The sequence below is a fragment of the Oryza brachyantha genome, chromosome 3 (genome assembly GCF_000231095.2).
Source record: "Oryza brachyantha chromosome 3, ObraRS2, whole genome shotgun sequence".
NCBI lineage: Eukaryota > Viridiplantae > Streptophyta > Magnoliopsida > Poales > Poaceae > Oryza > Oryza brachyantha.
The window spans coordinates 12,749,822-12,764,194 of record NC_023165.2 but is presented as its reverse complement, the minus strand read 5'-3'; the positions used below and the strand labels follow the sequence as shown (position 1 = coordinate 12,764,194).

Here is a 14,373-nt window from a genome sequence, read left to right as displayed (position 1 = left end):
GCCTTGAAATGGGCTGTCTTATGGGCCTTGGGCAGAACACCTATTGCTTTGTTTTTGTTTTTTTCTTTTTTCTTTTCTTTTCTTTTTCCATCTCTCCACTCTGCTGCTCCCAGCCTCCCACTGCTCCATATACTTTTGCCCTCTCCATCTTTTCTAAAATTTGACCAAAGGCAAGTATAAGTCCACTTCAGTTTTTTTTGTGATGAATTTAACAACTCATATCTGGTAGCTCTTATGATATGTTTTGTAATCACAGACTAACATTCCCTTTTGTATATACCTAAAATTTCCATAGCAATGCACAGGTTAACCACTAGTACAATAATAGTATATTAAATAGAGGATTTAATAAATTAATTTGGCATTTTATATGTTGTGATGTTTTTTCTATAGATTTTTTGTTAAACTCGAAGAAATTTGACTTATGACAAAAAAAAACAATGTAATATGAAAATAGGCAACAAAGGGAGTACATGTTGCTACAGGTTGACCAACTTTTTCTTTAGAAAGATGATGGATTTGAAATTACCTTCTACTGGTTGTTTACTGTTTAGTACATCGCTTTGTTTAGTTAGTCATACAAAATCAATAATCTCTTCATCTATTGCGGTGAAATACAATAAAAAATGATGGAGAATTCACTGTTATTTTCCTTCTGTTTCTTATGGTGTATATTGTGTTTTTATTACTCCTTCCGGTCATAATTTAATGTAGACGACAAGATTGATTTAAAATTTAAACTTATACTATTCACTATGTTTCACGGATGCAAGACTTTCTAGTTTTGTCTAGATTTATCAATTAATCCATGTATATAGTTATTTGTGTATCTAAATTTATTAGCATCCATATAAATTTGAGTAAAGCTAAAAAATCCTACATTATGAAACGGAGGGAGTATTATTTTCATATTATAATATGCTTATATAATCTAATAGTTTGTGATATTGTGATAGCACAGGCCAAATCTAGCCATACTATTGAAAAAGGACATTTGATATATTATGGGTTGCTAATACACGACATCTCATCCTCCTACACCCATACAGGATAGATGCTCGCGTCTAGCGCAAATTATAGTTAGCTCTATCCTTTGGATAGCCGCATTGGGCCATCACATCACTAGCACCTTCCATCCATTGCTGGTTCATAACCTCGTCTTGCACTGCAAGGGGAAGCGGCAGTATCCGTGTAGGCTACACTCTTGATAGAAAAGCATGGTCCCCGTCATCCATGGACAAGTTGACGTTGATGCTAACATCACGATCTCCACTACAGGCAAGTATCACTTGATACTGATGAGGTACCAAGTATGGTACTGATACCAATAAGATACCAGATATGGTACTCACACGTATCATCTGGTACCACATAGATACCAGTTGATATCCATTAGTACCATTGGTTCCTCATTGGTATCACTTGATGCTACGTAAGTACCGACTAATATTCTATTGGTAACAACATATAAGTTAGATACCAGATCTATTAGCTGCTACCAGCTAAACACTAATAGAGTGATAGTCCTTCCACCCCATAAAGACATCATAGTGCAGGGTCAGGAGCTATCTTCAAAAGAATCTTGCAACCATTAATGACATTTGCATCATTTTTGCTTTGACCCAACAATGTGATGAAGGAAACCCCTTCTCTTGCATGTGAGTTATGGTCACATATTTATCCAATGTCTAGTCATATGATCTTATCTAGTGCATAGTCAGCTCATACATCAACTTGATGTCATTGTTGTGTTGTTGCATCTACTGCACTATTGTTGTCTCATTCCTTGATTGCACGGCAGTGACAGATATGAAGAGAGAGAAATGGGGAGAATGTTCACCCTTGAGCTGTTTGAACTTGAACGAGTCAATATCATTGTCATCCACCCTACTACATCTCGTCAAGAGCCATGTCATATGTGGGCGGCGGCGGAGATTCGTATCTCTAACTTTTGTCTGAGGGTACACCGTATGGATGTATAGACACCGTATAAAAGTACATAGTATTTATGTTTTAAAAAATAAAAAATAATTGATGGGCAAGCTTTAAAATTATTTTTTTTCCTAAACACCAAATTTTTGTGATGGTATGGAGCACATGACATTTTTCTTCCATGTGTAGAAACAATTTGGACTTTGTGTTCTGTGGACGGGCATATCTAAAACGGTCTTCCTTTTAAATGAAAAATTGCAGTGCATTTATAATTTTGACCAAACTAGATTTATTTAGGAGGGTTTGAAAAAAAAGGAAAAACATGGGACCAAATTGCAGAGGATTTCATCACAGTCGATGCTTCCTAGTTCCTAGTTCCGCCTCTCTCTTCGCGCATTTCACCGAACACACGCCATGCACTCTTTCCGCCGCGCCATCCGCGTCCCCGTCTCCACCTCCCCCTCTTCCCTGCGCCGCCTCTCCTCTAGCCGCCGCGCGCCCCGGCCGTCGCGGGCCAACGCCGCCGCCGCCACCGCGACCACAGGGGACGACGAGTGGAACGACGCCTGGGAGACCGCATGGCTCCCAGGCGACTCCCCCGCTTCCTCCCCGGCGCCCCCCGCGCCGTGGGAGTCCGCCACCTCGGAGACCGCCGCCGTCCCCGCCATCTCCGCGGAGGTGGACCCTGACACGAAGGCCTTCGTGGCGGACATGGACGAGCGCTGGGCCGAGCGCCGCGCCGCGTCGAGGCGGCCGCACCCCGCTGCTCCTCGCGCGGCGGCCGCCCAGGGTGCGGGCGGCGCCCTGGCGAAGAAGGCGCAGGCGGACGAGTACAGGACGAGGAAGCAGCGCGTGCACGCCGCGCTGTGGGTGAAGGAGATCGAGAAGATGGAGGAGGCGCGCCTCGGCGGCGGAGGTGGCGGTGCCGACGACATCGATCGACTCCTCGACTCGTGCTCCGAGTGCGCTTCTACCCTCATTTTCCCCCTTTAGTCCATTATCAAAACTGCTATTTTTAACTGTGTTCGCCTGCCAACATGTCGTAGCATTGCTTTGATTTCTCATTGTATGCTTCATTTGGTGCTGGAATGTGCATGAATCTTCTATAAGTTAGCTAGGTATTTTGTTGGCCTGTTGGGAAGTATTATTTATGAATTATGGTTTGTATTGTTCATTTGTAGCTGGAAAGCTGGGATTTCCTTTTCATTTGGTATAGTTATGTTGTGTTAGTTGTAATGGAGATACTCTGATCTTTTTTATATAAGTTGGACTTGAATGGAGTAGTTAATATCATGCCTGAGATAATCTTTTGATTGATAACACGTGCTGCATGTTGAATTGATGATCTGTTTGTTGCCTGATGGACAAATTACTTGTTGGTCTGATATGCTTCAGTCAAAATATAATCATGATATATATTGTTTATCTCGAATTTTCCAATTTTAGCAGCTTGGTTCACAAATCATGATTATTTGTTATGGAGCTAGTGCAATTGACATCTTTCTCTGTCAGATTTATTTCTTCTGGGGTAATATCAAGTACTGCACTTTATGGTTGCTTGCTCTTGCTTAGGAACAAACTTATGTTAGCATTGTTCTTTGTTGCTCCTCACCATTTAGTTGAAACAAGTAGGCAATATCTGGAATTGACATCTTAGCTATGCAGTTTTCTTTTCCTTTGCTATAATTGCTTATATTCAACATATCAGGCATTACAAATCATGACAGTAGTACAGATCGTACTGTATGATTGGGGATGCTTTATGGCTTGTGCACGGTTTTAATTTTGATAATCTCTTGGTTTTGTTAACCTGCTTATCAATGTATATTTTCTTGAGCAAATGCTTAGTGATGTTTTCGTGTATAAAACATTGGTGGCTTATAATTTGGTTGAATGATGCAGGATTTTCGATTCTGGCAATACAGATTTTGGCGGTTCAAAGATTCCAAGCACTAACGAGATCAAAACCAAGCCTGATGGTTGGGAAACCACCTCTAGAGGACAGGATGGTAGCATATGGGACATCTCACAGCGAGAAGACGACATTCTTCTCCAAGAATTCGAAAGGCGGATTGCTTTCAGTAAACAGCAGGTCCACAACGCATCTGTCTCCACACAATTAATTTGTTATTCTAGTTATTCCTGACATTGTGTTGAAATGTGCGAGCAGATTGCTAGCTTCATCAAAACCCACATATTTAGCCGAAGGCGTCCTATCGATGGATGGAAGTACATGATCGAAGAAATCGGACCTAACGCTAGAAAAGGGAAAGGGAGTGTACAGAGACTACCGAGTGTGACTGATCCTGCCACTCAGCCGTTCAGGGAAGACCCACCTGCAATTGCATCTGGCTCCCCATTCAGAGGAAACCGACCATAATCTATCTTGAGTGTTTTCATTGGTGCAGTGCACACAGGCTTGGTTAATCGTGTCCGAAGATGTATCAGTAGATAGGTTGCTTGCCAAAGAACATGATAAAATATCTGATTCAAGCAAGTTCATATTACTGCGTATGGATTGTACTTTTTTCTGAATAACAGCGATGTAAACGTTTAACTATGAGGTTTCCACAATACATTACCCTGTTTGGTTGTCAGGTGTTGCATAGCTGTAATATGTTGTGATCTTGCTGGTTCATCAAACTCAGATGATGCGATGTGTGGGTAAGTTGGAGGCTGGGTGGGCACATGCATAGAGCCTAACTTATGATCATCCATAACATTTACTTCGATTGCAATTATCACATCAAATTTCTGAACATCCATAACATTTACTTCGATTGCAATAATCACGTGCATCTACTTTTATCAGGCATATATAAACAAAAGATACATGGAGATGAAACAGGTACTATTCTCATTAGAGTTTCTAGATCCAAAATGGAGATTGGTATTTACATGAGCTCAAAGTGAGTTTCTGATTGGTTGGAGGTGATCTACCCCCGGACTTACTTGGAATGCAGGGAGTTTTTCTGTGCTCATGTAAGGACTGAAGCGTTTCTGTGAAATTCCTACATGCATTCCAAACAGGTCCACTCAATCTCTACCTGTGCTATCTATCTTGCTACTGCAGGTTGTGCTACTACTACATTGCTCATCTTCCATTCTGGGAAGGCCTAGGCTTATAGGCCAAGAAGATGCCTCTGTTGGGTACCTCGCCTGTGGTCGCGCCACATGGTTCAGAGCCTCCAGGTTTTCTGATGGCTCCTGGCTTTCGACAGCGGGCGCTTCTAGGAAGAGCTTCAGTTCCAGTGGTTGTCTGGCGTATGAGTGTTCAACGACTGTTGGTTGTGGCAACAATGGCTGCTGCAAGGGGAACACTGTGCTTGTCATGGTAGATGGCTGCATTGGCTGCTGGGACGGGAAAACCGTGCTTGGGGAGCGAGGAACAGGGAGAGGTGATTCAGTTGCACTATGGCTCCAACCTGGATTGCCTGTCACACGCAGCCTCAACTCGTTTTGGAGCCCCGATATTTCGTTGCGGAGCACACCATTCTCATCCTGTAACTCATTCCTTTCCATTGTAACCTGGTTGTGGGGAGACCAAAAAAAAAAGAATCTTGGCATGAGTGTTGACTTATGTATAAACCAAAGAAGCCACCAATGTTTGCAGCCAGGCATCAAACTGAAAATTGTAAATCATCAAGCACATGAAAGAAAGGGGAACGGTTCTATAACTGCAATGAACTAACAGTTTTTTTTCCAGATTAAATAGAACTAACTTACATAATTAGATTCGTTCTGGAGTGTGCTGTTTTCATGCCGCAGGGATTCGACTTGAGAAAGCAAATCTCTTAGAATCCGGGTGGTGTCAGTCAGTATACATGCTTTACCATTACTCTGCCTGTCTGCTTCTGCAGAAGATTGTTGTAGTTGATCAGATATCTAAAATAGCTTCAAACTGAAGCAATGTTGATTCCAACTGCTATTAATATGAACTACAAAATATATAACAACTTCAAGTAAGAGATTTGTGGTTTCTATTTATGTAACCCAAGGTTAATAAACTTCCAAATTCACAAATGTCGAACTCAGACAATAACTTGTGAAGTTGTGATCTTAACTGCTCACCTAGCATATTACCCAGGTCGCTAAAGAGATCATTAAGATGCCCGCGTTTAAGCTTCTCCCTCTCAGATTTGTGAGCCTTCCTCGGGACCTTCTTCCGGCATTTCTTGTCAGAGATAGCCCTGCTCAAGGTTACAAGGAAAAACAAGTAATCAGCAACGGTGTAACACAAACACAAGCATATGTAAGATTCTCATTTATCAATTCCTCCCTGGGAGAAAAAGATAATAATTAAATCGACAGAGAGATAAGCATTTTATTACTGCAGGTTGCTGCATGAGACATGAGGATCATCACAAATTCTGTAATAATCCAGTATGGTATAATGCGTGACTAATTCTGCCTGAAGACATGTCAAGCAACGAAATTTAGCATCCCCAGAGAGTTTCCCTCTTTGCTTCATCCAAGAAGAGGAGCTACCCCCAATCCAAGTCCACAACCAAAGAACGCTCACTGACTCACCCATGATGGACGAGCCTTTCGGCGGCGGCGGCGGGCCTGACGGCGGTGGCGACGCTTCCCCCCCCCGCCGTAACCATGGCTTCCAAACCTCCCCTCCTCCTCCTCCTCTGCTGAAACCGAAAAACCAATCGACCAAGAAAGAACCCAGAATGGCAGAACCAGCCCCGTGCTAACTGCGGCGGGGATCACCGGAGGCAAGGGGCAGCCTCGGATCGAGGGAGAGAAGAGAAGAGAGGAGAAAAGAGCCGCGTAGGGTAGGGAGGAGGATGCAGAATTGCAGGGTGGGCGGAGGAGGAGGAGGAGGAGGAAGAAGAGTCGGGCAGGTGCGGCGCGGCGCGGCGCGGGATGGCACGTCGCCGGCGCGTGGCGTGCACGCACGGTTCTGGGGTGGGGGGCCCACGTGTCTGTGAGGGTGGGCGGGGCCAGGAGCCACGCGGGCGCGTGCCGGTGCGTGCGCGGGGGTGGGGTGGGGATGGGGGATGTACCACCCGGACGCACTGCGTGGATGCGTGCGGCGCGTGGTGTGCCCGGGCCGGGTGTGCACGCAGCTCGTGTTGTTGCGGTTTCGTCTCTCTGCCGTCTGCCCCCATGGCCAAACCAACGTGCTATCTTCGTTCTATAAGAAACATAAATATTTTTGTACTGTTTAGTAATAGTAAGATGATATTAAAAGTTTTTCTTTTAATTATTTTCAGTGATCAATTTATAAGTTTTGAATTGATTAAGTTCTCTTTTTTAGAACATTTAGTTGGCTCTAGAATTATTGAATTGATTGAAATCATGGAAATTGGTGCATAAATAATTATATTATGATATAAAATTTGAATTTTAGAAATGCTTATACTAATGCTCAACTAACACAATGGATATATAAGGGATCCAAACAAAAACTCAGAGGTATATATAAGATCAAGTAAATCTAAGAGTAACTCTAACAAGTTGGCTATCCAACTCTCCAAGCCAAAATTTGAAGAGTTCGGTGAAAAAAGGCTTCCAACAGACTTGCCATCCAAACCAGCCCTCTCACTTGCCAAATTTGGCCACCCAAACCAAACTTGCCATCCGTGGGTCCCATGCGTGGGGCCCACGGGACCCACACTGCAGTACTACTCAAACAAGCCATTTGCCCATCCAGAGCGAGCCATCGTCAGAGCAAGCCGCTGTCGGGCCATCGCTAGAGCAAGGCATCGCTGCACCGCCTCCCAACGCTATGACGCCAGCGCCGACGCCGCTGTGGCGCCCCGCTGCCTTCCTGCCCCATGGACGGCCGCGCCACCGCCTGCTCCGGCGCTGCCTCCCCGTGGCCGGCCATGCCGCCGCCTCCCTGCGGTCGGCCGCACTACCGCCCGCTGCTCCCTGCGCCACCACCTGCCTCGGATGAGAAAGAGAATGAGAGAGAGAAAAAGAAAAGAGGGAGAAAAGAGATTGAGGAAGAGGGAGAGAAGATGATGACACGTGGGATCTAGCTACCATAGACTCAGAATAGAGAGGATGGATGGAGAGACTGTTGGAGTAAAAAACAAATTTCAGTGGCCAAATGAAATGGGGAGTGGCCAAATAGGTATTTGGAGAGTCCAATTTGGGTTCTCTGTTGGAGATGCTCTAAGAGACGCAGAAGGAATCAGATAAAATTACAGAACTATACTGGGAATTAGCCCTTAACTCTTCAAATTAACCTACCTCTGGAATAGTGCTGGTGTAGTTGAATGAAATATCTTTTTACTTATAAAATTATGGTGGCTTCAAAATCTTTTTTATCCGTTGAAGGGTTAGTAAGTGCATGTCCAAAGCAGTGACATGGCTAGTGAACACAGAATGTTCGAGCTAACTTGGCCGTGGGGACTCCGCGGGACTCTGCGAAGCTCTAGGGTCTCGAGCGCATCTCAGGTAGGAAACCATAGTTTTATGTGAGATATAATGACTACGTAAATTTGTTTGTTGGACTTAACTAAGGCCGTGTTCGGCCATAGGGATAAGTTAACTAAATCCTTCTCGTTTTTCGTGCGCATGTTTTTCGAACTATTAAACGTGTATTTTTTGCAAAAAAATTCTACAGGAAAGTTGTTTTAAAAAAGATATTAATCTATTTTATATTTTTTAATAATTAATAATTAACTAATCATGTACTAATCTATTACTATGTTTTTCGTGCCGAATAAGTTAACTTATCTCCCCTCTCAGTCGAATGTGGCCTAAGACCGTACTGAGCTTCAAGATGTATGACCTACTAGTGATCTTATAATATAAATCTAGGAAAAATTGCAAGACTGCAATTATAACTTTATTCATCCTGACCCACGTGTCATTGGCTCCTACGGATCCCAGTCAGTGAGATATCTCTAACTTTACAAAAATTATTGTAAATTATATTAACACGATTGCAAATTACCTAAAATCTAAGGTCACTAGTGGAAGCTTCTTGGGTTAGGATGCGCTAACCTAGCAATAAGTTCCGCAGGAGTGAAATAAGGTAATATCTCCCTCCATATTTATTTTAATAGATGACCTCGTTAATTTTTTACACATGTTTCATCATTTGTCTTCTTTAAGAAAATTATACAAATATTGAAAATATAAGTTATAATTAAAATATATTGAATAATTAATCTAACCACGATAAAATAAATTATTATTATGTAAAATCTTTTAATAAGATAAATAATCAAACATGTAGCAAAAAAATCAATAACATCATCTATTGAAATATGGAGAGATACTTTTTTTTTTCCTCCCGACATGATATGTTCTTGTTCATCTAGGAAGATGATATATATTTATACCTATACTAGTGGGCAAACTTCGATATACGGCACTCCAAAAGATGATAACACGAGAAAAAAAAAATCACAACTGCAGAAAATGTGAATAAATCTAACCACCCGTTTGGCTAATACTAGTTAGAATGGTTTGAGAATAAAACCATTCTGATTTTTTTGGTAATTACTGATATACTGATACACGACAGAAGCTAATAAAATAAAACTGGTTAAAAGAAAAAAAAAAAAACGGCCATGGCAAGCTTTGCATACATGCACCTGCAATTTGGAGTTCTTGTTATCTGAAACGCCTACATCAAAACAGCTGTGACCGAGATTGTCAAAACTGAGGTAGCCACTTTGAACAACCATGTACCCTCAGTGCATTTTTCTCAAATGAAACTTGCAAAGACCAAAAAACTCTTAGCAAAACTTGACCTGCCAAGTCTTCATTCCTGGCTACGTGGTTATAAGTTTACACAGGAGGTATAGTATGCATGCCCTTTCAAGAACTCATGTCTTCAGTCTTGTTTGCAAGCTCAGTAGAGAAAATCACCCTAGCATATATAGTTAGCTGCTCTTGCTTTCAACAACCCAGTATTGCTTAACTGCAACGAGTATCTTCTCAGGCACATGAGGGCCACCCTCATGGTCAGCCAATCTTGTCTTCCACCTCATGGCGTTAGCTATTTTCTCCACCTTTACAAGAACATCAACCTTGTCACGTACTATAACTGCGCCCTCTGGTCGTAAGATTCGGTCCATTTCTAATAGTATATCTTCAAATTTACACCTGCTTGTAAATAGAGAATATCAATAAGTGTGATGTACTTACTGACTTAGGATTATATTTTATACATGCTTGTTTTTGTAATGTAGGGCATTTCTGACCTGTTCTCATATAAGCTGAAGACAGAGTTAGCATGTATGAGGTCGTATGTCCTTGGGTAAGTAGAAAATCCTTCACACCTGTACCAAGAATAAACGAACTCTGGTTATCACATAAACCTTTGTAACAAGAAACAACAATGAATTGATCAAAGCTAACCCTCAGCAGTTAGCACAATCAAAATTCAAAATAAACACAGATTTACAGAAGTAGAAGAAACTAATACGTGGAGCTGATAGAAAATCTATTAATAGAAGTCCAAATGTGTAGACTATCCACAGTTGGGCTTTGAAACTGTTTTTTTTACTATACAACTTCAACATAAAGAGTCTGAATATTAATTGAAGCAGCCAAAGTTCTATCATACATCCTGCCCTTTAGCCTTTACAATTGTAAATAAATCGATCATTTTTGCCATTGCCTAGAAGCAAATGCAATTCATACAAAAAATAAAGATGTTCTCTACATTACGAAGGAAAAATGTGCCTCCAATAAAAAGCAAAAAAGATATGCATAAAAAATGGTGTAACAAGAATAACTGAATGAGTGAGAAAGAGTGTCATGATAAAAATGTAAGTGCAAGTCAGCAATACAGAGTAGTATTATATACCAGTCATGATACATTCCTATTAATCCTCGCTCATAGATTACACCTAGTGTAGAAGTATCTGCAATGGTTGGAACAACATTCATGACCCACAGTTTTGTGGACTCCAATGCAGCAGCAAAACTACCAAGACCAGCATTCATGTCCATTATGTTGCGGTATCTTCCAGTATCAAGCAAGTCATTCATCTTTTTGTAAGCATTAACATGTTTCTGCCAAAGTTTATTATCGTCTTGATATGACTGAACTGAGAACCCAGGTGCAAAGCCATGGGCTATCCGGGGAGGTACTGTATTGAGCCTCTGGGGAAATGGCTCTAGTTGACCACCAGCAACCTCTGTCATTGTTTTTACCTCAGGAAGAGGAGTAACACAAACCTCCATTTTCTTATACCTGTATTTAGTGAAGGAAATAAATTTAAGAGAAAGTACTGGCTAGAAAAGTGAAGCCCAAACAACAAATAATTCATAGGTCAAACTCAAAACCAACATATTTTTGGTGGAGAGTGGCAGAAAGAATGTCACTCACCATACATCATTGTCATTTGCCAACTGACACTTGCCAAAATTTGGATTTTCTTGTTTCATGAGGCAGGATTTGTCATTTAATCTCTTTCTCCAGATAGCAATACCATCCTTCTCAGAAATCTTATTCCAACAAAGAAGTTTTGCAAATTGTTCTATTTTTCTTTGCTCATTTTGAAGATCATCTTTCGTCCGTTGCCATCCCTTATAGTGAATCTTCCAGCCAATTGGTGGGCCTGAGAGCACCCAATATCCTCCAGGCCTTAGTACCCTATCTACTTCCATCATGTACATTCCATCTGCAGGACAACAGTAACCACTGTTCAGATCTTTTAACTTTAAAACGGAAAACTAATATGCTAATAAAGATTCTAAAAGTGTATTTACCATTTCCACTCCATGGAATTAAACATCTTGAACAGTGGGCCATGTCAAATGCACGCGATGGGAATGGTGATTTTATTGATCCAAGAACACCTATATATGCAGGAACACCTCTCTCCAGTGCAAACTGTACTTGTGCTTCATGATTATCCCTTGGTGCAAATGACATGGTCAAAACATTTTTCTTCAACAGGTAAGCACCTAGACTGGCAACCTGAAAAAAATTGTCAGGAAAAGTAAAAAAAGATTATACTCCACAATATCATAAGAACAGGGAAATTAATGCCTTGCTCATGAAACATATGTTTGCATATTCAAAGCACAGTTCACGTACCCCACAACCAGTGTCGAGTGCAGTTCTCACTTTTCCATTGGCAATTGGGATAACAGAAGAAAGATGGTCTATATACTTGTCTGCACCCTGAGGAAACTGTGTTCCACCACCAGGAAACCTAAACACCTTGCCCTCATAGTGAACCCAGTTCTGGATAGCCTTTTCAACCGTGAGGCTCTTGTGAGGTATATTTGCATAATGAACATAATCGCGGCTCTTTGGCCATTGAAAAGGAGCAGCATAACCCTTTGGTGCTGGAACTAGACAGTTGAGCTTCTCCTTTTCAGGTGGGCAATGCCTCTCCCTATATATCATATTATCCCTAGGGAAGGTCATTGCACGTTTTTGCTCCTCACAAGGAGTGTAATCTGTATACTGTGCATCACATGGCTTGAAACTTTTTACTTCATTACTCCCTGTGTCATTAGGAAGGTCCGAAGCACTATGATGGGTTTCAAAATTCAAGTTTGGAAGAACCACGCACTTTGTCTGCTCATTCACTACAGCTGCTATGCTGTCTCCTCTTCCGAAACCACTTCTCTGCCATACACCCAAGAGATAGAAGAAGGAGCAAAGGCCAAATACCACAACTACAAATGCAGTTGTCCTAGTCCTGCTCTCTGTTGAACTCCGTGCCATATCTAACCCTAAGATAAAAAAAAAAAGACCAGTAAATTGGCTTAGAAGTATGGACAAATTAAGAACAAATTTGATGTTCCTAAGCAATGGCATTCGCTAAGAAGGAAACAAAATAAAATTAATAAAGTGTGCCCTCTGGATTTCCAACGAAAATTGTTATCAAGGCCTTAGTCCATTCTACAACTAAATCATGTTGAACAAAAACATGTACATCTGTGCAAAAATTACCGGTACTGAAACTAAGCAGAACTACAAATGAAGCTATGAAGTTTCTTCTCTATACTAACAATCAACCTTATAATCAAGGATTCAGTACATCACTCCATTCTGCAATTGAATTGTATTTGCCCAAAAAAAATGTACAGCAAAAATTATCACCTCTAAGTTCAAAGATTATGTTTTTTTTTTCATCAGTTAAGTCTTTATGACGGTATCTTTGCAGTGCTAATGTAACTCGCTGGAGTCAATGAATTACAGATCGCGGAGTAAATGCGTCAAATTTTACATCCTCTTATATATATACTTCGAAAAACATTCCATTCTCTTAAATACAACTATACAAGATATGTGTATTTCAAAAACTCGCATCTGGAGGAAACAATTCTGCATGCGTACTCACCTGGCCGGACTTGGGGGGCGACCACCCCGGCGAGAACGGCAAGAAGGGGGGCAAACTAGGCCGTCGGCGGACCGGATCGCAAGATCGGGGCTGTGCGCATCAGCCCGGATCCCCGCAGAAGACGAAGCGGCCAGTGATGCTCGATCCTGCTTCCCCCTCCGAAAAAAAAAATCTCCCTCACCTCTCCGAGCCACGCGCAGAGCGTGGGTGTCGCCGAGCGAGCTCGCCGACGAGAGCACCGGAGAGGAGGGAGAAAGTGGAGGAAGAGAGGGGGAGGAGGGAGAAAGGTAGGGGCCATCAGTATGACATGTGGGCCATGGGTGTAAGCGCGTCGCGTCCGTGGGCCGTAGTTTCAGGACGGCCCATGTAACCGGCCTAGGAAAATAATACACTCGTTGTTGTTGGACACTGTTGTCGATTCTGACGAGGAGCTGATTGGAAGTCATCTTCTTGTAATATGGAAAAGCTGAGTTTTTTAACTTTTGGTTTTTAGTTTATATCTTAAATTCTACAACTCTGTATTTTTAGAATTTGAGTGTTGTTTGGGATAGCTTCTAGCTTATAAAGATACCGTGAGAATTTACAGCTGACGCAAGCTCTCCGAATGGTTGTACGATGTGTTTGACGCAGCTCCAAAATCTTTGATCAATGCTGGATTTAGAGTCTACAAGTTAAATTAAAGTGGTTTAAAATTTTATATTAGTTAAAATAGAAACAAAATGACTTGCCCATGTGTTATTTATCTATTCATGGAATTGGAGTTTGTAAGATTAATTAAACTGGAGTTAGAAATACCCAACTTAAGAACCTCGGATACGAAGCTTTACCAAACAAGCCCTTAATTACTATGTTGATTACCAGGTCAATGTGTATCATTGTGAACAGTTAACTGTTCTTTCGGTTCTAACTTTATATGGCATGTACAACAGTGAGACAACAACTGTCTGTATACGTCCACGTCAGATTAGTAATCCTACGTGGCATCATTAACTCAAGAAAAACTGGATTGCCATCTCTTTGTTCGTCTACTGCTTGAGCACGTGCTCCCATGTTGCATGCAAACTTTTTTTAGAGAAATAATTCATGCATTGGTTGCACGCAACAAATAGAAACATACAAAATGAAGTATTAAATAGGGTAGAGATAGTCAAATAGACAA

The 14,373-nt window shown here is 41.6% G+C and overlaps 3 protein-coding genes across 3 annotated transcripts; 1 reads left to right on the top strand and 2 right to left on the bottom strand.

Moving 5' to 3' along the window:
• Positions 1-2,275: 2,275 nt before the first annotated feature.
• On the top strand, positions 2,276-4,548 carry LOC102719476 (protein GAMETE CELL DEFECTIVE 1, mitochondrial). Its single transcript, XM_006651374.3, has 3 exons — positions 2,276-2,894; positions 3,835-4,024; positions 4,103-4,548. Exons 1-3 carry the CDS (start codon positions 2,347-2,349, stop codon positions 4,310-4,312), a joined length of 948 nt encoding a protein of 315 aa, XP_006651437.3. The 5' UTR covers positions 2,276-2,346; the 3' UTR covers positions 4,313-4,548.
• A 224-nt stretch (positions 4,549-4,772) lies between these two features.
• LOC102705326 (protein IRON-RELATED TRANSCRIPTION FACTOR 3-like) lies at positions 4,773-6,729 on the bottom strand. The gene is made up of 4 exons (XM_006650075.3): positions 6,463-6,729; positions 6,004-6,122; positions 5,659-5,786; positions 4,773-5,460 (listed from the first exon to the last, which is right to left on the bottom strand). The coding sequence occupies exons 1-4, from the start codon at positions 6,537-6,539 to the stop codon at positions 4,969-4,971; spliced, it is 816 nt and encodes a 271-aa protein (XP_006650138.1). The 5' UTR covers positions 6,540-6,729; the 3' UTR covers positions 4,773-4,968.
• A 2,449-nt stretch (positions 6,730-9,178) lies between these two features.
• LOC102705055 (probable methyltransferase PMT2) lies at positions 9,179-13,465 on the bottom strand. The gene is made up of 7 exons (XM_006650074.3): positions 13,215-13,465; positions 11,957-12,603; positions 11,626-11,836; positions 11,243-11,537; positions 10,718-11,107; positions 10,110-10,187; positions 9,179-10,011 (listed from the first exon to the last, which is right to left on the bottom strand). Exons 2-7 carry the CDS (start codon positions 12,593-12,595, stop codon positions 9,789-9,791), a joined length of 1,836 nt encoding a protein of 611 aa, XP_006650137.1. The 5' UTR covers positions 12,596-12,603; positions 13,215-13,465; the 3' UTR covers positions 9,179-9,788.
• Positions 13,466-14,373: the final 908 nt, after the last annotated feature.

Coding starts and splice junctions, on each gene's coding strand:
- LOC102719476 (XM_006651374.3), top strand. CDS start 2,347: ATGCACTCTTTCCGCCGCGCCATCCGCGTCCCCGTCTCCACCTCCCCC. Junction 2,895..3,834: donor CTCCTCGACTCGTGCTCCGA/GTGCGCTTCTAC, acceptor TGAATGATGCAG/GATTTTCGATTCTGGCAATA. Junction 4,025..4,102: donor TTGCTTTCAGTAAACAGCAG/GTCCACAACGCA, acceptor ATGTGCGAGCAG/ATTGCTAGCTTCATCAAAAC.
- LOC102705326 (XM_006650075.3), bottom strand. CDS start 6,539: ATGGTTACGGCGGGGGGGGGAAGCGTCGCCACCGCCGTCAGGCCCGCC. Junction 6,123..6,462: donor GAAAGGCTCGTCCATCATGG/GTGAGTCAGTGA, acceptor AACCTTGAGCAG/GGCTATCTCTGACAAGAAAT. Junction 5,787..6,003: donor CGACCTGGGTAATATGCTAG/GTGAGCAGTTAA, acceptor AATCTTCTGCAG/AAGCAGACAGGCAGAGTAAT.
- LOC102705055 (XM_006650074.3), bottom strand. CDS start 12,595: ATGGCACGGAGTTCAACAGAGAGCAGGACTAGGACAACTGCATTTGTA. Junction 11,837..11,956: donor CACTCGACACTGGTTGTGGG/GTACGTGAACTG, acceptor AATTTTTTTCAG/GTTGCCAGTCTAGGTGCTTA. Junction 11,108..11,242: donor GCAAATGACAATGATGTATG/GTGAGTGACATT, acceptor CACTAAATACAG/GTATAAGAAAATGGAGGTTT.